The sequence below is a fragment of the Papio anubis genome, chromosome 15 (genome assembly GCF_008728515.1).
Source record: "Papio anubis isolate 15944 chromosome 15, Panubis1.0, whole genome shotgun sequence".
Taxonomy (NCBI): domain Eukaryota; kingdom Metazoa; phylum Chordata; class Mammalia; order Primates; family Cercopithecidae; genus Papio; species Papio anubis.
In genome coordinates, this window is record NC_044990.1 from 20,588,865 (window position 1) to 20,613,313 (window position 24,449).

Consider the following 24,449-nt stretch of genomic DNA (forward strand, 5'->3'; position numbering starts at 1 on the left):
GTAAATTGTGAAATATATCATGCAATGGAATGTTATGCAGCCATTAACAAGATGAATGAGTTCTGTCTATAACAATACATACCAAACTTCAAGTTTTATTCAGTGGGAAAAGCCAGATGGGAAACAGTGTGAATTGTAAGATGTTACTGTGTGTGTGTTTGTGTGTGTGCACACATGCATGCATTTAAACCTCAAAAGAGCATATAGTTGTTGTATATGGATAGAATATCCCTGGAGAGAAGCACAAGAAGATAAATATTTGCCTTCAGTAAAGGTAGTCAGTAGCTGGGGGCAGGCTTAGGAGGGATATGTGCTTTTCATTCTAAATACATTTTGAATTTTGTATCATAAATGTTTATTGCCTATTCAGAATTTTTAAAAATGCTACATGGGACCCACCTTCTGGAATGCATTTGATAGAGTGATGGGTTCAGCAGGAAGACCACCTTGGACACTGTCAGGATATTCAGGAAAACCAGGACAAGGACATAGATGAGCTTGTCTGCACTGGGAAGGAAGGATGGGCTGGATGAGAGACTTTGTGCAGAAGGACTGGAGAGCTGTGTGGCCAAAGGGAGGGGAGAAGGAGAGGAGGAAGTGAATGTGGAGTTATTGATTTGGGGAGGATTGGTATATAAATGATGCCTTTAATTAAAGGTTGAAAATGGGAATAAAAGCAGGTTGGTGGTGGGGGTTGTGAAAAGACTTCAGGTCCGGACATTGTGAATTCGAAGTGATGTGAGATAACCCTGGTGATGTCTTGCAGGCAATTCAGAGAACAGCTTTAAATACTATTAAAATGGCTTAAAGTACTTTTTTGGTATCATTTTTCATAGTTCTTTTGAAGTTGTTTTTTTGTTTTTGTTTTTGTTTTTGTTTTGAGACGGAGTCTCGCCCTGCCGCCCAGGCTGGAGTGCAGTGGCGCGATCTTGGCTCACTGCAAGCTTCGTCTCTCGGGTTCACACCATTCTCCTGTCTCAAACTCCCGAGTAGCTGGGACTACAGGCGCATGCCACCACGCCTGGCTAATTTTTGTATTTTTAGTAGAGACGGGGTTTCACCATGTTCCGGGATGGTCTTAATCTCCTGACCTTGTGATCCGCGCGCCTCAGCCTCCCAAAATCTTTTGAAGTTTTTAGCCTACTCAAATATCTTTCCCATTCCTTAAGTATGATTATGGTGTAATGGAAAATTTAGGTTTTAAAAATATTTTAGTTTTGTGGTGACCAATACAAAACAATTATTTTGTTTTGAAATTTCCCATTACATATGTGTCTTGTACAAAGCCATTTACCGTTATAAACTAAAAGAGCTTGTGCCAAGGGAATGAGACTAATGGATTGTTCCAATCTCTGGTACAGTCTGAAAATATTAAATGAATGGTAAAACATTTAATGTGTCCATTAACTAATACTGCTAATTTACAGTGGGAGTGTGTGTGAAAGCCTACATAAATAATTTCTGAAGTCACTGTGATCCCTGTAATTACAATTAATACTGAAAAAACTTCTCAATTTCCCATGTGTGTTGTAATAGTTCCAAAACAATGCCCTGTGTTAATATATATCTTGTAAATATTTTGTTCTGAGAAGGTGCCTGGTTTACATAGACTTGCCTATGTTTGTGGATGAAGTCATTATTACTGTTATTGTTATTAACCAGCACTTTTACGTTTCTTTTCTTGCTCACCATTTAAACGTGCACAGTAAGGTATAAGGTTGAGATGCAACTGTGCAGCAGCCCTGATTATTGTTCTTAAGGGGAGAAAAAGTGAGCAGCACGTGCAGTCTTTTTTATCCGTCCTTTCAGGATAATGTCAGTAAATTCTTTGCCATTTCTTCATTCTCTCGCAGATGGCTAGGGAGGAAGGCAGATATAGTTTCAAATCTTACCTACACATAGTGACCTTGGACAAGTTACAAACCTTTCTAAGCCTTAGGGTCCTCCCAGCAAAGGACTGCTTGCCACTCTTTGAATTATGTGGATGAAATGAGATGATATACCTGGCCTGTTATAATTACTTCGTAAATGGTAAATCTTAGTATTTTTTACTTTTGAAATGATTTTAACTCCAAACATGAATAATGGAGTCATCTAAACCCTCCCTCACAGTCACTCCTCACAATGAGTTAGCAAGTCCCATTAATTCTACTTCCTAAAAATCTATGGAATCCTTTTCATCTCTGTCAGCTGCTGAAATCTTCATGGAGTGCTCCTATGCACAGCAGCCTCACTGCATGCCTAACTCATGTCCTCCCATGCGTTTCCTGCCGTTTAGTAAGTGTCTCCCACCACAGCTTTCCACCACCAGGTGGACCATCTATACTGCTGCCCTGCCAGTTATCTTCCTAAAATGAGTATCTGGTTTGTGTCTCTTCCCGGCTTAAAGCCCTTTAGTAGCAGTGCTGTGTCACTTTTAGGATCAAATCTGTACTCTTTAGTGTGGTTAAAAGGTTCTTCATAATTGCTCCTCTGATTTAATTTTCCATTTGCAGCCCATGGTTGTCATATGACACTATTCACAATACCCACCCCCTGTCTGATCTCTCTTCTTCAATGTGTTCGTGTATCCCTCGGCTTACAGTACCCATGCCTTCTCCTTCTCCCTCCTTGTGGCTTCTTCCCCACAGACATACACAGGAAAGTTTACTTGGCCTTGCCACCCACAACCCTGCCCCACTTTTTTTTTTTTTTTTGAGACAAGTCTCACTCTTGCCTAGGCTGGAGTGCAGTGGCGTGATTATAGCTCACTGCAGCCTCAATCTCCTGGGCTCAGGTGATCCTTCTGCTTCAGCTTTCCCAGGCATACACCACCATGCCAGGCTAATTTTTAAGTTTTTGTAGAGATGGGGACTTGTGAGGTTGCCCAGGCTGGTCTCAAACTTCTGGCCTCAAGTGATCTTCCCACGTTGGCCTCCTAAATTGCTGGGATTACAGACATGAGGCATCGCTCCTGACCTCTTCGTGCCTTCTTATCTGAGTATCTTCTTCCCCAACAAAGCATTCTCAGACCCTTTAGTCTTGGTTAGTTTCCCCTTCACTGTGTTCTCATTGCACCCCAGGGATTGAAACCTTAGAGACAGTTCAGATCACAAAGGATCTTGTAAGCCATGCCAAGTGGTTTAGAAGATGACAGGAACCTACTCCATTGAAGTTAGTTTCACTTATCTGTGTTGCCCCATCGGACTGTGAGCTCTCTGAGTGAAAGGACTGGGTATTTTATTTCTGTTTCCTGGAGGCTGCAACATTGTTTGGCAGAAAATAGGAATGCTTTGTATTTTCTAATGAATAAATGGTTGGATTCAAATGGAGAGTGTAACTTTTAAACTATCACAACAGGTGACCTTCCGCTCTTTGCTCACAACCTTATAGCTTATCTAACCCTTCACCTTTGCCCATCACTGAAAACATTAACGTACTCTGTTGTTGGATTGTCTTTTAGTATAAAATCACAAAACAGACATAAAGTGGTGCAGTCATTAATTTGTAAATGGAGAAAAGTGCTATAAAGATAAGAATAGCATGTCGTGATGGAGAATAAAAGGGGAGACCTTCTTAGACAAAGTTATAAGGGAGAACCGGAAAACTCTAATTTTTCAAACACTTGGATATTGAACTCACAGGGAGCTCACAAATTTGCAAATACTAAGCAAACTATACAGAATTATGCTGCAGATTTGTGTGGCTTGCCTATCAGTTTTGAATTCTTTTATTTACCTTGTAAAATATGCTTGTTTTATATTGGCATTGTAATATTAATTGACTTTAGTCTGTTCTTAGAGTACTCAGTACTTTTTAGATTTTTAAAACCAATTTTAGTAATAAGACATACCTATGTATTATATAGCTAAATGAAATTATGCTTAATTATTTTAAAAAATTATGATAGGAAAAATAATTTTGTTATTGGTAATCTGAAACTTTCTTTCCATATCTTAACCCTTTTATTTCTGTCGAACAGTTTTTTATGACCTTTGAAATCTTAGAGCTCCATATAACAAAATATGGCAAAATGGATTGTGCCCTAGACACGGTTCTATGGACCATATGAAGGAGCCTGAGAAATAGGCCCTTTTTGTCTGGTATAACAGGAGAAAGAGGTTGTGATTTGAAGCTCAAAGACCTGACTATATCTTCTGCCTCTGTGACTTACCATGTTTGCAATTTTATAAAAGTTACGTTTCTTTTTACCTCTTATATAGACCAGTTATATGGAAGATTAAATGAAAGGGTGAATATGATCATATTGATAGCAAAGCACTTTGAAAATGTAAGATGCTGCAGAAGTAATCTTTCTGTTTATTTATCAAAATCAAGAGCCCCATAAGTGTCCTATGTTTAATGAGCTTAATTATTAGTTCCTTTGGTTGTTGGTATCCATAGATTTTAACTGATATTATTGAAATTATGAATATAATAAGAAAATAGATTTCAGGTGCTATTGATTTACTGGTTTATTATTACAATACCAAAATTTATAATTATGTATTATGTTTTTTTTATGGGTGTGGTAGGCTGAATAATGGACCCCCAAAGATGTTCACATCCTAATCCCTGGAACTTATGGAATGAATGGCACATTACCTGGCAAAAGAAACTTTGTAATTGTGATCATGTGATCTTCATATGAGATGATCCTGGATTATCTAGGTGGGCCCAGTGCAATAAGAGGCAAGCAAGAGGAATCAGAGAGTCAGAGAAGATGTGACTGTGGAGGCAAGAGGTTGGAGAGAAGCAAGGAAGGGGCTGCAAGCTGAGGAAGGTAGGCAGACCCTAGAAGCTGAGAGAGGCAAAGATGTGGATTCTCTTCTAGAGTCTAGAGTCTCTGGAAGGAATGGAGCCCTCCCAACATCTTTATTTTATTTTATTCATTTTCAGAAACAGATTTAGAGGGTACAGGAGCAGCTTTGTTCCATGGATATATTGCATAGTGGTGAAGTCTGGGTTTTAGTGTAACCAGCACCTGAATAGTGCACATTGTAGAAATTAAGTAATTTATCATCTGTCACCCCCTTCCACCCTTTAGAGTCTCCAATATCCATTATTCCACACTATGTCCACGTGTACACATTATTTAACTCCCACATATAAGTGAGAACATGTGGTACTTCAGATTCTGAGTTATTTCACTGAAGATTAATGGCCTCTAGTTCCATCCATTATTCTGCAGAAGATATGATTTTATTCTTTTTTATGACTGAGTAGTATTCCATGGTGTATGTGTGTGTGTGTTTGTGTGTGTATGTATACACACACACACATATATATAGTTTCATGTACATGTAGTTTCACTTATAAATATATATATATGCAGTTTCACTTATATATATATACACACACACACATACACCATGGAATACTACTCAGTCATAAAAAAGAATTATATATATGTATGTCACAGTTTCTTTATACAATCATTTGTGATGGATACTGGATACTTAGGTTAATGGACACTTAGGTTGATTCCTCATCTTTACTATTGTTAATAGTGCTGCAATAAACGTACGAGTGCAGGTATACGAGTGCAGGTATCTTTTTAATGTAGTGATTTCTTTTCCTGTAGGTAGATACCCAGTAGTGAGATTGCTGGGTCAAATGGTAGTACAATTTTTAGTTCTTTGAGAAATCTCTATACTGTTTTCCATAGATGTCGTACTAACATACATCCACACCAACAGTGTACAAGCATTCCCTTTGCTCCACATTCTTGCTAATACCTGTTGTTTTTTGATTTTTTAATAATAGCCATTCTGACTGCCCTAAGATGGTGTCTCATTGTGGTTTTTGTTTGCATTTCTCTGATGATCAGTGATGTTGAGCATTTTTTTATATGCTTCTTGGCCATTTGTATGTCTTTTGAAAAATGTCTGCTCCTGTCCTTTGCCCACTTTTTAATGGGGTTATTTATTGTTGTCATATTGTTCAACATGTTGATTTTAAACTTCTGAAACCTACAACTTTAAGAGAGTACATTTCTGTTGTTTTAAGCCACTAAAATTGTGATAATTTGTTACAACGGCAATAGGAAACTAGTACAATGTGGATTGACTAAACATTCATAACTATAATTTCTTTGAATTATAAGAAATTAAATTCTAGCTTTGTCTAATAGTCTTCAAAAGAAATGGTGGTGAAATTAAATTCTAGCTTTGACCAATAGTCTTCAAAAGAAATGGTGGTGAAATTAAATTCTAGCTTTGACCAATAGTCTTCAAAAGAAATGGGGGTTTATTATTGATCATATGATTATACATGTGTGTGTATATATATACACACACACGCACATATATACACACATATATACACACAAACACATATATGTATATATAGATCCCATAGTAAGATACCCCAACAAGTAACACATGAAGCCTTTCTTGGTGATTCCTCAAGGCCAAGTCCTTTGTCATGTCCTTTTCCTAGGGAAGGCAGGGCAGGAGGGCACAGCTGCACAGGGACCTCTTTATTCTTGATGGTTTCACTCTCATCTTCTATTTTTGATGCTCTGGTGAACCAGATTCTTCTGTGAAGTAACAGTTAGAACCATGACTTTGAAATACAGGTTTAAAGACATTAAGAGGGGGCAGTTCCCTGGACCCCTCCGCAGGACCTGTGACAGGGGTGGGAGGGGTGGCTCATTTTGCTTGGCCAAGTTCAAACCCATTGTGGGAGGGGGAGCACATGGGCAAGCAAGTGCTGGGGCAGGGGTGAGCACTTTTGGGCTCCAGCCCTACGGTAGCATCTGGGGGTGTATTACAATTAATGCTCTTTCAGCAGTTGCTGTCCATGGATAGCTAAATGTTAACCAGCTCAGTGGAGAGTCAGGGTGACAGCCTTTTACACCCTGCCCTCTTGGTACCCAGGTCCTTGTCTGGCATTCAGGAAGAATCAGGTCCCAGAGACTTGAAGGATGGTGAATGCAGAGGTTTTACTGAGTGATGGAAGTGGCTGTCAGTGGGATGGGGAGCTGGAAAGGGGATGGAGTGGGAAGAAAATCTTCCCCTGTCCAGCCCAAACTCCTTTCTGAGTGTCCAGCTGCCTCTTTGACGTTCAGGTGCTTCTTCTCTTCTCTCCTTCTCTGCTGTGCTGCTCTGCTCTTCTGCCAGTGGAGTTTAAGGGTTTTTATGGGTACAGGATGGGTGGGGGGGGGGGCATGGTGGGCCAGGGTGGTTTTGGTAAAAGCAACATTCAAATGGGAAAACAGGGATAACTGTTCTCATTTAGGGTCATGGTTTCCAGGCTTGAGAGTAGGGCCTTTGCTGGGGAACCACCCTCTTCTATCAATATTTACCTGTCTCCTGTCCATATCAATATGATAGTCCCAGAAAGATGTTAAGTAGATTGCTTTCCTTTAAAATCTTTGTATAGATTCTAAGACTGTATAAATTGTGTGATGAATTCCATGCTAATTTGAAAAATGTTTGGCTTCTGCTGCCTTACATATCTTTATTTTATTAAAGTGTAATGTTTTACTAAATGCTTTTCAAGAAAAGTTTGGTTTTGTAGTACTTTGGATTTTTTAATTTAGAAAGAAAAATTTTGCTTTTTAGAATTTAAGATCCTGTGGACATTCTATGTATGCAGTGAAAACATTGGTATTGACAGCATTAAAATATGTGGTTCCTTTTTTATGGAAACAGATATTTGAATTTATGTTTCATTTATATTTTATACTTTAAGGCAATAAAAATCTAAGATTAGGTTATAGAAGGAAGTCAAATTACCATGGAAAATGACATCGTTATGATTTCATGATTCCTTACTCAAGAAGTAGATTTTTTGTTTAGGGAGTCGAACTGACCTAAACTTAAGCAGAATCATTGAAGTCCAAGAATTATGAAAGTAAGATTTGGTAGCTATCTTCAGCTCAGTCCATCCCCCCTCATCTCAATCAGCGATTGGAAGTCTTAGTTCATTACCTTCTGTGGTCATTTTAGGTCATTTGAGCAAGGGAGCCACATTACTCATCGAATTTGAGTTTGCTATGGTGGAGGGGGTGGGAGGCCAGAGACAGGTCCTGGTGGATGTGGTCTGCCAGGTGAGCTCAGAGGCAAGAGCTGAATAGGGTCTATGTGTATATAAGGAGGCTGACATCCAGGTCCCTCGCCTTCTTAGTTCCTTGGAGATTTTCTTGGAGTTATCAAATACTCAGGTACTTTTTTTTAATTAACGAAAATTTCAAATGTATACAAACTCAGGATAACTGGATAATGACCCCACATCCCCATTGCCCAGCTCCTAGCATTATCTAGCTCTTGTCCTACTTGCTTCATCTGTTTTCTCTTTCCTTTTTTTTTTTTTTTTTTTTTTTGAGACAAGTCTTGCTCTGTCGCCCAGGCTGGAGGTGAGTGGCAGGATCACCGACTCGCACCATGAAGCCTCCGCCTCCCGGGTTCACAGCCATTCTCCTGCCTCAGCATCCTGGGTAGCTGGGACTACAGGCGCTTCCGCCACCTGCGCCCGGCTAGTTTTTGTATTTTTTTAGTAGAGCGAGGGTTTCACCCGGTGTTAGCCAGGATGGTCTCGATCTCCTGACCTCGTGATCCGCCCGTCTCGGCCTCCCAAAGTGCTGGGATTAGAGGCGTGAGCCACCGCGCCCGGCTCTCTTTCCTATTTTTATCTCAAGTGTTTTAAAGCAAATCTTTCACATCATTGCACTTTATCCCTCATTCTTTAATAGGCATCCCTAAAATGTGGTTGCTGGATTTCAACTCTCCCTCTTTTCCATCTTCTCTGATGCTGCTCGGATATGCAGAAGCTGTGACAGGGAAAGGTTTACTGAACTGAACCTTATGCAGTTCAGTATTGTACAATGAAGGAATAATATTTTTAATTTTTCTTGCTCTATTATGCTGTTACTTTTGTGTTAACTCCTCGTATAAGAAATGTGTTAATTGTGGACAACTCATTTAGTGTCTGCATTTGTTTCTTCTTTTCAATATGTTGTAATAAAATTAGCTCATACTTAATTTACATGGATATTTGAAGGATCCATGATATAATGTCTCTTTTTTTTTCTTTTGCCATAAGTCAGTAGTCAACAGAATAACAGCATTTCAGGTTAAGAAGAGACCTTCTGCTGGTGCAATATGGAGAAAGACACACTCTTGGCAAAGGTGTTCCACTCTTGTCCAGAGGTCTTTATCTTTTCTCTGATTCATTGATTTCTCAGAATAATTGTGTAATATATTTACAGAAATTTTCCATTAGAGTTTGTTTTTTAGTACTTGTATTTTTTTTGTAGAATCTCATCACAGTGAGTTTTATTTCATATCTATGCTCCGGAATTCTTAGTTGATTATGTGTGTCATTGTATAGGTAATTCCTTGATTTGTAGCTTGGTTTTTGAAATAAATATTACATCCAAAAGATACATAGTTTGTTAGAGAGATACATCAGCAGCCTTGGTGCTAATTTTTTCAAGTTCATGACAAATGCCACCCTCTTTATTTTGAATATCTTCAGGAATGTTTCAAAGTTTGATACCTTCGGAATACCTCACTGATACCCTAAGATCTGTAAGTTGTTATTCTGCCGAAATAACCCATTAGAATGATGTCGGTCAGCCAGAACTGAAAGTGTAAAGTGACTCTCAAAGATCTTTGACTGTCAGTAGAGAGAGAAGATGTGCGTCTGTTTATAAATCTAAACATGGTTCTAAGCAGACATCTGAAAAGATTTTTAGGTAATTCTGAAAGAGAATAGGGAAGACCTTAGTTCAACTAGCACACAATTTGATTTAGGATCTTGTTTACATAGTGCACTGCCTGCAGAGCAGAATTTCTTTATAAGTTTCAGCTGTAGATTAATAATAATGTGTGTGAATTGCCTGTCTGGCTTAGTCCTATCATTATTCCATTACATCTTTATAACTTATTTTACATCATTTTCGATGTTATGAAATTTGTGTTCTGGGATTCCATGGAACTAATATCTCTCAAGAATTTTTGAGCACTTAATGCAGATTCCACAGTGTTCACATCTATAAAATGAACATGTATGGTATTCCACCAGCATGATAAGGTCTCTTCCTAATCTGAAATGCTGTTATTCTGTTGGTTAAAATGATACTAGCTGTTGAAAATTCCGATGGCACTTTCTTTGGTCATGGTGCCAGAATTGCATTTGTTGTGACATTTTACTTCACTTAGTCTTCCATTAAAATTCAAGCACCCTTGGGAGAAAATATGCGTTAAACCTTTATCATCTATTAACACCTCGGAAAAATTGCTTTTTAGGTTAGTTGTCATATTAGAAAACAGATGGGGCTTGAGACAACTGGATCATAAAATGGAGAAGCATCGACCCCAGAAAACAAAGGAATTGGAAGAGACTTTGTGACTTGCAACTCAAAATGCCTCCAGGGACCACTGGGTCATATAAGAGTAGGCAGTGGTCAACAGAAGAAAATAGGCCACACTGTTTGTACTTGTACCTCTCTAATTATGGTGAATTTTAGCCTTTTAAAAAAATTTTTTAATAAGAACAGCAATTCAGGGTTTAAACAGAATGGACAAAAAAATCAGAAATCATAATTTTGTGGCCTCTGTTATATTACATGGGATGCCATAGATGAAAGACTATTTCAGACTGATCCCTCAAAAGGAACACTGTTGAGGGCAGATGAAAACACTGGGAATTTTGGGAGCAGAAGGATGCTAAAAAGAAAGAGATCCATAAAGATTAAGAGCACTTTCTTGACATTACTTATACCAGACTCACAAAAGCGCACACAAAAGGCAAATTGGATCCTCACTCCCCGCCATTGGTTGATAAACAGGGGAGTACATCCGAGTATCACCTGTTAGCCTTGCCAAACTACATCTAAGACTATCCCACCCTTGGTGGTGGCTCCATATAATCCCAACTTACTTCCCCAGGAGGCTGGCCGGTAGGATCTGAGGTCAGGAGTTCAAGATCAACCTGGCCAACATGGTGAAACCCCATCTCTACTAAAAATATAAAAAATTAGCGCTGGGCATGGTGAGTGCGTGACTGTAATCAGCTACTCCAGAGCTGGGAGACCGAGGGAGAGTACTTGAACTGGGACCCAGGAGGCAGAGCTTGCAGTGAGCCAAGATCTTGCCACTGCACTCCAGCCTGGGCGACAGAGCAGACCCTATCTCAAAAAACAAAAAACAAAAATTTCTTCACAACCTCACTACAAAACCAAGATTTAGATGCAGCAAGTCTGGCTTTGGAGCTTGGTTGGGTAATTTGGGAAAAAACAACAACAAAAAAAACATCATTTTGGTTCAAGTGTACATGTGCAGTACAGAACTGTGCTCTTGGAAGCAGAGGTTTCCAGTTTACTCTCTTTGAAATAAAGAGTATCTCTGCTCTCAAAATAATGCAGCTTCAGGGCTGGGCCTGGTGGTTCGCCTGTAATCTTAACACTTTGGGAAGCCAAGGCAGGGGATTGCTTGAGCTCAGGAGTTTGAGACCAGCCACGGGCAACCACTTTGCAGGTGAAACCCGTCTCCTACTAAAATACAAAAAAATTAATGAGCATGGCGGTGTACCCTATAGTCCCAGCTACTGGGAGGCGAGGCAGGAACATTACTTGAACCTGGGAGGTGGAGGTTACAGTGAGCTGAGATGGTGCCACTGCACTCAACCTGGGCAACAGGCCAGTCCATCTCTAAATAATAATAATAATAATAATAATAATTGCTTCAGATGCACAACTACATTGCAGTTTGGCACATTTAAGTTTCCAAAGTGAGTTATTTTATTCCATAAAAGAATGTAAAAAAGCAACATACATAATTAAAGAGTTGGAAATAGATTTCATGAGGAAAAACGGAAGAGGCATATAAAGCCTAAGCAGTTGGCAACTTCAGGTATAGCAAAGCTAGTGTTAAGAAGGCACATAATACAAAGTATAAAAGGATTAGCTGGGCATGGTGGTGCACACCTGTAGTCCTGTCTACTTGGGAGGCTGAGGTGGGAGGATCACTTCAGTGCAGGAGTTGAAGGCTACAGTGAGCTTTGATTGTGTCAGTGCAGTCCAGCCTGGGTGGCAGGTGAGACTCTATCTCCAAAAATAAAAAGACACACAATTATTTCTGATTAGACTGTAATAAACATCAAATTGTATCTCCTGAATTATAATAATGCAATAAAAATTGATACAGCACTGTAAAAATTTTCACTTGTCCTGCTTTCCAATAAAGGCTTCACGTTGCCTATGAATTTTTATTTCAATAAAAGCAGTTCAGGATTAATCACTAACGATACAACAGTAAGTCCTGCTATAGAGCAGTTGAAATCAATTTGTTGTAAAGTACTTTAGGTTAGAAATAAGAATTTCCTAACAGAAAAGGTTGTTGGACATTAAAAATGACCAGAGAAGTTTGCAGAATTTCCATCATTGCAGAATAAAAAAATCTGAGTTAAAATGAGTAGCTGGCAATCTTAACTAGTTTACATGTGATACTTATTAGAGATGCCTTGCTGAATTCTTTCAGCGATATACAGACCCTGATACTCTTCATTTTAGTAAACATTTTGCCGTTTTATGCTACTGGGCAAGGTTAAATACAAGTGCAATTAAGGAGAGTCCATTTTTTCCCAATTTGTTGGTTGATATTTTCCTAATATTTTCTAAGGTCAGTCGGTCGTTATCATTATGCCCATTTTGGTGGTTTGCTAGTCAGTGACTATTTTGTTGACACAGGTCTCCGTTTTTGACTTTTCATTTCACTTTTCATCTTGGACCACACTTACACAAAAAATATACCTTGCAGAAAAAATCCGTAAATGTAAATGTGTATGCAGAAAAAATCTGTAAATGCTTTCTTTGCCTGCTAAGAAGAATTGTGATTATAACATTTACTGAGCTTGACTGCATGGCAGAGACTGTACTAAATGTTTTACCTGGATTAGCTCATGGATCCACAGCTGACGCTGCAGAGTTACTGTGAGTTACTGCTCTGTCCCTTCTTAGCAGAGGATAGACATGGTTAGGGAGCTCAGGAAATGTGTCCACAGCCAGACAGGTAAGAAGAGATGTTGCTGGGATTCAGGGTGGGTCAGTGTGACTCCAAAGTTTTTTGGTTTTTGTTGTTGTTGTTGTTGTTGTTGAGACAGTCTCGCTCTGTTACCCAGGCTGGAGTGCAGTGGCACAATCTCAGCTCACTGCAACCTCCGCCTCCCAGGTTCAAGTGATTCTCCTGCCTCAGCTTCCTGAGTAGCAGGGACTACAGGTGTATGCTACCATACCTGGCGCATATATATATATATATTTTAGTTGAGGTGTGGTTTCGTTATATTGGCCAGGCTGGTCTTGAACTCCTGACTTCAGACGATCCGCCCACCTCAGCCTCCCAAAGTGCTGGGATTACAGGGGTGAGCCACTGCACCCAGCCTGACTCCAAAGTTTAGAGACAGAGTTAGATTATGCTTTTATATTAGTGATTTCCAACTGAGAATTAACAGCTCCCTCTAATTCACTTCTCTTTAGAAACTTCTTTCATTAAGTTATAACATTGTTGGGGGGAACAATAAAATATCTTTAGACACTAGGTCTCAAACTTGGCCACGCTTTGGAAATTACCTGAGAGTTTCCAAAAAAATACTGGGCCTCAAAGTCCTCATCTCAAGTGATCTGCCTGCCTTAATCTCCCAGAGTGCTGTGATTACAGGCATGAACCACTGCACCCAACCCCCCAAAATACTGGGGTCTCACCCTCAGATGTTCTGTGTTCATGGAGTGTAGCACAGACCTGGAGAATTTTTTAAAACTCCATATGTTCCTATTTTGGAACAATGCAAATTTTTGAATTCTAAATTCTCATCTTTCTGTTAGTAAAAATTTAAGTAACGTTTTTATTACAGAAGTAGTGCGTATTTGATTTAGACACTACAGAAAGGCTGGGCTTGGTGGCTTACACCTGTTGATCCCAGCACTTTCGGAGGCTGAGGCTAGAGGATGGCTTTAAGCCAGGAGTTTGAGACAGCCTGGGCAACATAGGGAGACCTTGTCACTACAAAACTAAAAATAAATTAGCTGGGTGTGGTGGCACATACCTGTGGTCCCAGCTACTCAGGAGACTGAGGTGGGAGTATCGCTTGAGCACAGGAGGTTGCGGCTGCAATGAGGTGTGATCGAGCCACTATACTCCAGCCTGGGCAGAGCAAGACCCTATCTCAAAAAAACAAAACAAAACCACAGACAAAAAAAATTATGATTAAAATTATCTGTCATTCCTTCACTGAAAGATAGCAGTGCAGTATTTATAGTATGGGTTTTAGTATGCAGTATCTATGTATGGGGTTTTTTTTTTTTAGCCTGCACACCTTTATATATTTGACATCTTAACTGCAATGTTACTCTTCTATAGATTTTTATATTTAATGCCAAATTTTTTTTTGTCTGTTTTATGCATTTATATGCATTGTCAGACTGAGAAATTTTTGACTCTTACATAATAGTGTCGTTGGCTCAATCCTTACAGGTCAGTAACTCCCAAGGTAGGGCAATATTTCTATTAATGGAAAGTTTATATATTATTTGAGTTAGCACTTACGAAACTGATTTAGATGTCTGTCCTTTGGACCCCATCTTCTCTAGTACTTTTTCAGGCAAGGTAATCCTTGGTTTACTTCTTGTCTTCCTTGTACCCTCTTTAAAGCAAATCCCACGTGGTTTTTATCCCTGGCCCTGGCAGGCAGTACATGCTCAATAAATGCTTGAATGGATGAACAGACAGGCAGGTGTACCCCAGAATCTGATGTGGGACTGGTGGTTATAGTTTGAAAAAATTACTGAAGTAAGTTCAGATATGTCTGAAAAAAATGATTGGTAAATATGATGGTGGTAGGAGAGGCAGTTAGAGTGGGGTTGAGGTAAGCACAAGGACTCGGAGACATTTTAGGATAGGTGAGCTTCAGCTCTTCCAGGAAAAGTAAAACGTCTTCTAGTTCCAGAAACGTCCTGGGCCTGTCCTCCCCACCAGGCCTGGTTTTCGCTGGTGAATAACCCCTCCCCCAAGTATGGTGGAGGGATTGCGTTCTATCCTTCCATCTCCCCTATCCTACTCACTTGTAGGACATCTTATTCTCAAAATAAGGACATAATAATACATTTTGGAGTTTGCTCCTCCCCGGGTATCTTCCTAATAAAGATTTCGATGAGAAGCTGCTGCAGTGTAATGCATTTCAGCTAGGGATAACCAGAGCCTGTCGGTCAACAGCTGCATCTGTCCCATCCTTTCCTAGGAAGGTCTGGGATGAGGAAGAATTTAAATAAAAGGTGGGAGGGGACTAGAGCATTGAAGGACTGCCGAGGGATTACCCCAGGAAGGAAAAAGTCCATCTGGGAGGCATTAACGGGTTTGTTGGTAAGCCAGGCTCGTCTAGTAAGCCCAGACAACTCTGGGCTGCTCACTTGAGGTATTTGTGGCACTGTGGCCACAAAGCCAGTATGATTTCTTTTTCATACTGACTTCTTATAATGTCATTTTATAATCAGTAGATTTCTTAATCACAAGGGCTATAAATCAAAATAACTTTCCAATTTTTTTTTGCCTCTGGAAAACTTAACTGTATTAAATGTGTTATGATCTTTCCTTGCTTATTACTGTTCACTTTAAAACAGGTTTTTATTGAAAAGGAGAAATTGCAAATGTGTACATTTTACTTTATTAGTATACAAGCACACATGATTTATATTGCTGAAATCATCTAGAATTGAGGCATTTGTGTAATTCCAAATATGCAAAGAAAAATTAGAAGCTATTCTTTATCCTGCTTTCTCCCCTTTTTCTTGAATTTACAGTGACTTTACAAGACATTTAATGTAAAGGCACTAAAGACAGTTAAAACCATTAGTCATCATGCTTTACTTAGAATTCAGCAAAGAACAAAGTTAAAGAACAAAATAGCAAGCCTGCTTTATTTGTCTGAATAATGCTTGTCTCATGATACTTTATCTCATACAAGGGAAGGAGAGGGAATCCTTAGAGTTACATCATATAAGGTAGCAAAAAATAAATACAGTAAATGCTAGAGACAATATTTATTCAGAAAACATCAGCGAGTCCAATGAAACTTGGAGACTCTGAAATGCTGTGCCAGTCATTAGAGCCAGGAGTGTATTATGATTTAATGGTACCTCTCTGCTGCATCTCATGAGCTGTCCTAGAAAAACATTTTGAAGCAATAAAGCATCCATTTGGCTCTTAAGTAATGAGAGGCATTGTTCTTTGCATTAACTATTTATTCAGGAAGAGAAGTGACCAACTGTTAATAAGCTTTATCCAAAGAGGGTCGTGGAAAACAAGAAAATGCAAAAGTGAGGTTCTCTTCAATTTCATATGCAATTAACAAATATCCAGAGCTGACTGATTGGTGCTCCTCTTCCATGTGACTTTTGGCTGGCTGTATTTAAGGGTGAGTGCCTGTTAGATGTATTTAAAGCTTCTGGGTTTAAGGAAGGACTCTGTAGCCTGAACCCATGACAAATGAGAGGCGGCAATGACTCGTGAGTAGCTAAGACTGGATTGATCTCTCTGTTGTTTTGAATAATGGACTTATTTTCCAAGATATGAATAGTAATGATTTAGGCTTACTAGTTTACTCCTTTTGGGAAGGATTCATTTTTTCTTTTTGTTTGTTTTAGAAGATTATTGCTCTTTCATTACTTGTGAAATCTGCTCAATAATCCAATGTAACGTTTAGACTTATCACTTGATCAAGAGGCTTTTAACTTGAGAAAAATTCTTATTTGCTATATAAATAGATATGTGCTTTATTCTTTGGAAATAGTTTCCAGGTAGGAATGCAACATTTTTCTCTTGTTCTGCAAGTAAATAAATGATCTTTTCTTGACAGTAAATGTGTAGGATTTAGTAACTTCAAGATTATAGCCAGAATATTGTATTTACAAATAAATAGGGGCTTCTTTCAAGTCATTTCAGAATCTTACTTTGAAGCACTTTGATCCTATGACAGTGTGAAGTTTTCATTCCACTTGCTTTAAGGTCCTTAATGTAATTAAGTTGCCTTTTTAATGACATGAAAAAAGATAAAAATCGCAATTCTTTTCTTCCCTAAAGCCAACAAAAGGATGTTTATGTTAATTCTTTGTCCCTACTCTCACTAAATACTAGTACAGTGGAGTTCTACACAATGGAGGAAGAATCTTCATAAATCATTAAAATAGACAGTAGAAGTGATATGTAAACTCAATATTATTTAAATATTAACAGAATATTGTTGATACCATAATAAATCAATTAGGTGGCCGGGCACAGTGGCTCACAGCTGTAATCCCAGCACTTTGGGAGGCCGAGGTGGGCAGATCACGAAGTCAAGAGATCCAGACCATCCTGGCCAACATGGTGAAACCCTGCCTCTACTAAAAAAAAAAAAAAAATTAAGAAATCATTTAATATTGCATTCCTTTGATCTTTAATTTAGAAATATTTTCCATATTGAAAACTAAAATAGTTAAGAAATCGTTTAATATTACATTTCTTTGATTTTTAATTTAAAAATATTTTCCATATTGAAAACTATGTATTCCTTCTAAGCTTACTATGAATTATTTTGAAGAATATTTAAAATCAGTTTGCAAGATATATTTCGTGGAATAAGAATGCATTGTGTCTTTGGGTTTATAGCCTTAGAAAAAAGGGCTAAAGAGCCCAAGTAAGTAGCAAAAGGGTCAAAGATAGAAAAACTCCTTAGGCTTTTTCTTTCCTAGACCACATTATTTTTATCATACAGAGGACAAAAACATAAGAAATAAAGACTCAGGTTAGAAATGGAATTACCTCAGAAGGTGTCAGGTTTTGCAACAATCTTTCTCTTTGGGTGTTAACAATCATTAGATTGAATTATCCCTTTCAGATCATTACTCCATTCAGAAGGCTAATGCTGTGTGCTGAGAACAGAAAGGAGATGGAGGATTGGATCAGCTCGCTGAAGTCTGTACAGACCAGAGAACCCTACGAGGTAAAATAGCATCTTTTCTTCCGTCTCGTGTTCTTAGGAAATAAATGTTAACCAAAGGGTTAGAGCTCTACTGTGCAAACGTAAGTATGTGTACACTCCTTCAGCAACTTGTTTAAACCAGATTTTGAAATTCTTAGCTTAAAGCAAAGGGCTTTGGTTTTAAAAATGACGGATTTGAAAATTTGACCATAACTATATGCATTCCAAAGAGTTCAGCATCTGTAGCCTTGTTCGCTGGCTTGGCACATCTGTCCTCACATCTCTGTTCTAGGTGGCCCAGTTTAATGTGGAACATTTCTCAGGGATGCACAACTGGTACGCCTGCTCCCACGCCCGGCCCACCTTCTGTAACGTGTGCAGAGAGAGTCTTTCTGGAGTCACCTCCCATGGCCTGTCCTGCGAAGGTACTGTAGCACCTAGCATGTGTTTTCTCCAGGCAGTGACCATACTGTAGACATGCCACCGCTGGTTTCACTGTAGCTTTAAATTGGGCTTTCCACACCTAGGACTAGCTTGAGAAATATTTTTGCTCAGGAAAAAAATAACATAGTCATTTAAAGGAAACATAAATCAAAATACAGCATTTCAGCCCCAAGAAACTAGGAACTACTGTCTAAAAAAAAAAAAAAAAAAAATCTTTGGACCTTGTGTAATCATTCTGGTATTCTTTATTCTGGTTGATTATGGAGAGCAAAACTTTTTGTGAGGACAGTATATACTCTTTGGCAGAATTTCTGATTGTTAATTATATTGGACTGTTTTAAATATTGTTTTCTTTCATTTCATTTGTTTAATCTACATAGGTATCATCCTTTTTAATTTCCTTAAAATTTTCTAAAAATAAGGCCTATGCTGTTGTTATTTTGTTTTGTTTTGAGAAAGGGTCTCACCCTGTCACCCAGCCTGGAATGCAGTGACATGATCAAGTCTCTGTGCAGCCTCAGCCTCCTGGGCTCAAACGATCCTCCTACCTCAGTCTCCCTAGTAGCTGGGACTACAGTCAAGCACCACCACACCTGGCTAATCTTTTTTTTTTTTTTAAGTTTCTAGAGATGGGGTTCTCACTGTGTTGCCCAGGCTGGTCTCAAACTCCCGGGCTCAAGCAATCCTCCCGCATTGGCCTCCCAAAGTGCTGGATTAGAGGCATGAGCAGATTTGTGAGTTATTTTTAATGTAAGAGCAGTGACCACCAAAAGCAAATACATTAATAATCGCCAACAGAAAACTCATAACTTCTTCAGAGTTATTTTATTTCATACTTCAGTGATTACACTGCTGTGTACTACTTTTTGAACTATATATGATAATAATAATACCAGCGTTTTTTCTCTAATCCAAAAGTTTCTTAAGTAATTTGGAATATCACTTATTTATAATTAAGTAATAAAGTAGTAATAGAGTCACAGCCTTAATTGATTTTAAACTATAAAATCTGTGATATGTCATTGTTTCAAATATTTAATATGATACAGCATAGTGGTTAAGAATAGAGCTCTTGCCGGGCACGGTGGCTCAAGCCTGTAATCCCAGCACTTTGGGAGGCCGAGGCAGGCGGATCATGAGGTCAGGAGATCGAGACCATCCTGGCTAACACAGTGAAACCCTGTCTCTACTAAAAATACAAAAAATTAGCCGGGCATGGTGGTGCGTGCCTGTAGTCCCAGCTACTCGGAGGCTGAGGCAGGAGAATGGCGTGAACCCGGGAGGCGGAGCTTGCAGTGAGCCAAGATGGTGCCACTGCACTCCAGCCTGGGCGACAAAGCGAGACTCCATCTCAAAAAAAAAAAAAACGAACCAAGAATAGAGCTCTTCAGTCAAACTATCTTCCACTTCCACCATTACAAACTATAACCAGGAGAAATTGTTTAACTGACTTAGACTTTCCTCTCCTCATCGATAAGATGCGGATAATAGTCATTTATGCCTCACAGAATCACTATAAAAACTAAATGAGAGAATACATGCAATAAAACTACTTTTCTAGTTCAATAAATTGCAAGAAGTTTGTAACTGTTTTGTAAGAAACTTATTCCAAATTTGCATCATGGGCTTGATGCATTAAAATTCATGAAGGAGAAAATTTGGAGAAGGCATTAAAGCTTTCTTTTTAGACTTAAAGAATGATTGCAAAAGAGATCTGATTGGCCTTTGTGATGACTTTAGTAATCTAAAAGGGTTCGCATAGAGCCGAATGACTCCTACCAGGTCTGTAATATTATATGGTATTATTTTAAAGATTTTACTAAAATCTTTATTCCAAAAATGCTAACAAGACACCACATCTGAGACAGCCTGTGGTACCCTTCTGGTTTGAGGGTTATACATTATTAAATATATGTATTTAAAAATTGAGTCAGTAGTGGAATGACTGAATTTTTTTCTAAGCATTTTAAAAGAAAAATGAAAATTACATTATTTGGTGAGAATAAGAAACTTAAAAGTCTTTATATTTGTTATATTCGGCTGGGTGCGGTGGCTCACGCCTGTAATAGCAGCACTTTGGGAGGTCGAGGCAGGTGGATCACCTGGGGTTGGGAGTTCGAGACCAGCCTGACCAACGTGGAGAAACCCCGTGTCTACTAAAAATACAAAATTAGCCAGGCGTGGTGGCACATGCCTGTAATCCCAGCTACGTGGGAGACTGAGGCAGGAGAATTGCTTGAACCCGGGAGTTGGAGGTTGCGGTGAGTGGAGATCGGGCCATTGCACTCCAGTCTGGGCAACAAGAGTGAAGCTCCATCTCCAAAAAACCGAAACAAAACAAATAAATTTGTTATATTCTTCTATAGATAATGTAATTTTCAAGACTTTTTAAAAAGTCTCAATTATCAGATTAAACCATTTTTTAATGAAAATTATATATTAGTATTCATTTCCTTTGTTGGTAAAAATTTTTAAATCTGCAGTATCTTGCCTATTAGTATTTTCAGAACCATAGCAGAAGACTTTAAAAATCTCAAGGGTTTAATAAATATAAAAAAGTTGCCTTTTTATATTTTATGAGAATATGGTTGTTCTGGATATTTTCATCATAATCAAAGTCATACTTACACTTTTGAAAACCCCCTAAAATCTGAATAAGCAGCTTGCTTGATAAAACTGAAAACATTAGATACAAGAGGCTTTAAATATTGTAAGAGATGCAAATATTATGATGTGTTCCACGGTGAATATGAATAACTTTGTATGAGCATAGAATTCAGCTTCCAATCTATGAAGCCTTCACTACATTTACTAGCCTTTCTACCCTCATTTCCACAATAAAATGAAGCCACACTGATTTGTTTCCTAGATGTATATTGAATAACTAAAGTTATTCTTTTAAAGCTTTGCATATATAAAATATTATATGAATCAAAAATAGCAGACAGAAAAATCGAATTTATTAATAATCCTCTAAGTCAATTAAGAATATTAATTGTAATTTCAGGGCATAATTGTCCTTAACAGTTATTTAAACAATAACCAAAAAAGATAAATGATAATTTAAAAAAAATCAACAGCATCAAAATATGTTATCATGGGTACTTACGAATTTTGATCTTAAATGATTTTTTTTTTGCAATGGGGGGACTCATTTTGTTGCTCAGGCTGGAGTGCAGTGGCACAATCACGGCTCATTGCAGCCTTAGTTGCCCAGGCCCAAGCAATTCTCCCACCTTGGCCTTCCGAGTAGCTGGCACCACAGGCATGCACCACCCATGCCTGGCTAATTTTTTTTATTTATTACTTGTAGAGACTAGGTCTTACCATCTTGCCCAGGCTGGTCTCAAACTCCTGGGCTCAAGCTATCCTCCCACCTTGGCCTTCCGAAATGCGGGGATTAAACCACGACACTTAACTGATTTTTAACACTCACAGAGATTTAGTATAGTAAATGCTGAATATTATAATAAAAAATCATAATCTTATTACGTCTGCATTTTTTGTTTGTTTGTTTTTTGAGATGGAGTCTTGCTCTGTTGCCAGGCTGGAGTGCAGTGCCGCGATCTCAGCTCACTGCAAACTCTGCCTTCCAGGTTCAAGTGATTCTCATGCCTCGGCCTCCCAAATAGCTGGGACTACAGCTGTGCTCCCACCACGCCCAGCTAATTCCTGTATTTTTAGTAGAGATGAGGTTTCACCATGTTGGCCAGGATGGTCTCAAACTCCTGACCTCAGGTGATCTGCTCGCCTCGGCCTCCCAAAGTGCTGGAATTACAGGCATGAGCCACCAGGCCTGGCCTATTTTTTAAGTTCTCTCATTTTAAACAATAACTTTACAGGTCAGGGGAAGGTGCTTTATTTCAGAATAACTTGTTTGGAGAAATTTGTTAACTAACAAAATTCGGGTGTGTGCTGATCACTTTCATTTCTTAGTTACCATAATTACAGTCTGATTTGTTTTATTATTAGTATTATATTAAGCAACTTGGTAATTTTCAAGGCTCATTACATGAAGCACTTTATTATTATAAAAGTGTGATTTTTTTTATTTTTAGTGGGCTGTTCGATTTTTAATGGCAAAATTTTCAAAACGCTCTGAAATTATACCATTACTCTCTTTTATGTCCTGCTTTTCCCCTTAGAAGCCAGATATTGACTGTGAATATCAAGTACTTATTTGTACTTACAAAGCACCCTGGGAAATATGTTGCAGATAGTTTTAGGACTCCACTTTTGACAAAGACCATAATAGATGAAAAGGCCTAGAGATGCTAACCAATCAGTTTAATCACTTATGTTAGAGCAAAAGAGAATAAGTCATTGTAAAAATTTTCACCAAGCTAAGCTTCCTTCTGATGGTGCTGTGTCTTCACACTTAGGATTCATCAGCAACAAAATTCAAGTGAAGTATTATTATTAATTATTATTATTATTGGAGATGGAGTCTCACTCTGTCACCAGGCTGGAGTGCAGTGGCATGATCTCGGCTCACTGCAACCTCCACCTCCCAGGTTCAAGCTATTCTCCTGCCTCAGCCTCCCGGGTAGCTGGGACTACAGGCGCACACCACCATGCCCAGCTAATTTTTGTATTTTTAGTAGAACTGGGGTTTCATCATGTTGGCCAGACTTGTCTTGAACTCTGGAATTCAGCTGATCCACCCGCCTTGGCCTCCCAAAGTGCTGGGATTACAGGTGTGAGCCACCACACCCAGCCTCAAGTGAAGTATTATTTTCTATATGAAGTCTGTGTTTGAGTTACACACTCATTTATAACAAAAATGGTGGAAGGAAAAGAATTTTTCAAAGTACACAAAAGAGAAGGGAAGCAAAACATTTCCAATTTGTATGAATGATCATTATTATTGTTATTATTGGTATTTTTTGAGACAGAGTATTACTCTGTCTCCCAGGCCAGAGTGCAGTGGCACGATCTCGGCTCACTGCAACCTCCGCCTCCTGGGCTCAAGCAATTCTTATGTCTCATAAGAATCCCGTGTAACTGGGATTGCAGGCATGCACCATCACACCTGGCTAATGTTTAAATTTTTAGTAGAGACGGGGTTTCACGTTTTTGACCAGGCTGGTCTCAAACTCCTGACCTCAGGTGATCCGCCACCTCGGCCTCCCAGAGTGCTGGGATTACAGGCGTGAGCCACTGTGCCTGGCCTAGACTAATACTTTTCAAGGATAAACCAGCTCAGTTTAACCATCCATTTGTACATAGATTAGTCATGATACCTGAAGCATTTTGAACATTTGGTTAAAGACATCTTAGTTATTTTACCTGAAACTTTTGTGTTCATGTTATATCAAATTAAGACAGTTTCAAGAGAATGGTGTGTGATACAAAATTTGTTAATGATTGACTTAGAAATCCAGAAAATCACATGAAAAGGAGATACCTTGCATTTAAATTTAGCAACACTTACCTTAGTATGTTTGCACTGAAATGATTTCTACTTTTAACTTTTTAGCTAGAAGTCGGGAACTGACTTAATATCAGTATCCACTAATATTTGAATAATTTCCTTAGAGAGATAAACGTGTTTAATAATAGTCAAATTCCGATTTTCATGAGTATGGTTAACTTTTCAGATAACCTATAGTTCACTTGTTTTTCCATATATGGGCTGCTTTTTTCCCCCTAGTTATTTCCTCCAATTTCTCTCTTATAAGTTCCTTTTGATAATATGGCTGGGGAGATTTAGTGAATCCTGTAGTGACAGCATCACTTCATCATCCCTTCTTTCTACATTTGTCATTTGGTCATCTTAACATAATACTTTCCAAAGATCGGGCCGTGTTTGTGACCCTCACCAACCTATTTTCCATGATGCCAGGCTGTCTTATTGGTATACTTGCACTTTACAGCCCCTCTGGATCAACTTTATCGTACTGACATTTTCAGACTTATAATCAGTATTTTATATGTATAGAAAAATACAAATACCAGAAATGTACAGCTTGATGAATTTTTACAAATTGAACACATTCATATAATCAGCACCTACATTTAAAAATAGGATATCACCAGCAGACCTGCTACCAAATTTTATTTGCTTC

The 24,449-nt window shown here is 38.6% G+C and overlaps 1 protein-coding gene across 12 annotated transcripts in view; it reads left to right on the top strand.

The window, feature by feature from the left end:
• Positions 1 to 24,449, top strand: part of DGKH (diacylglycerol kinase eta) — a 216,246-nt gene that overhangs the window by 108,651 nt on the left and 83,146 nt on the right. For 7 of the 12 annotated variants that reach the window (XM_021929569.2, XM_031655798.1, XM_031655806.1 and 4 more), the window contains 2 exons: positions 17,854 to 17,958; positions 18,230 to 18,362. In XM_021929569.2, coding sequence (XP_021785261.2) covers positions 17,854 to 17,958; positions 18,230 to 18,362 — 238 coding nt within the window. Of the gene's footprint in view, positions 1 to 4,514; positions 4,763 to 16,226; positions 16,393 to 17,853; positions 17,959 to 18,229; positions 18,363 to 24,449 lie in introns of those variants that run through there. The other 5 variants (XM_031655801.1, XM_031655802.1, XM_031655804.1 and 2 more) reach the window with 4 other exon arrangements.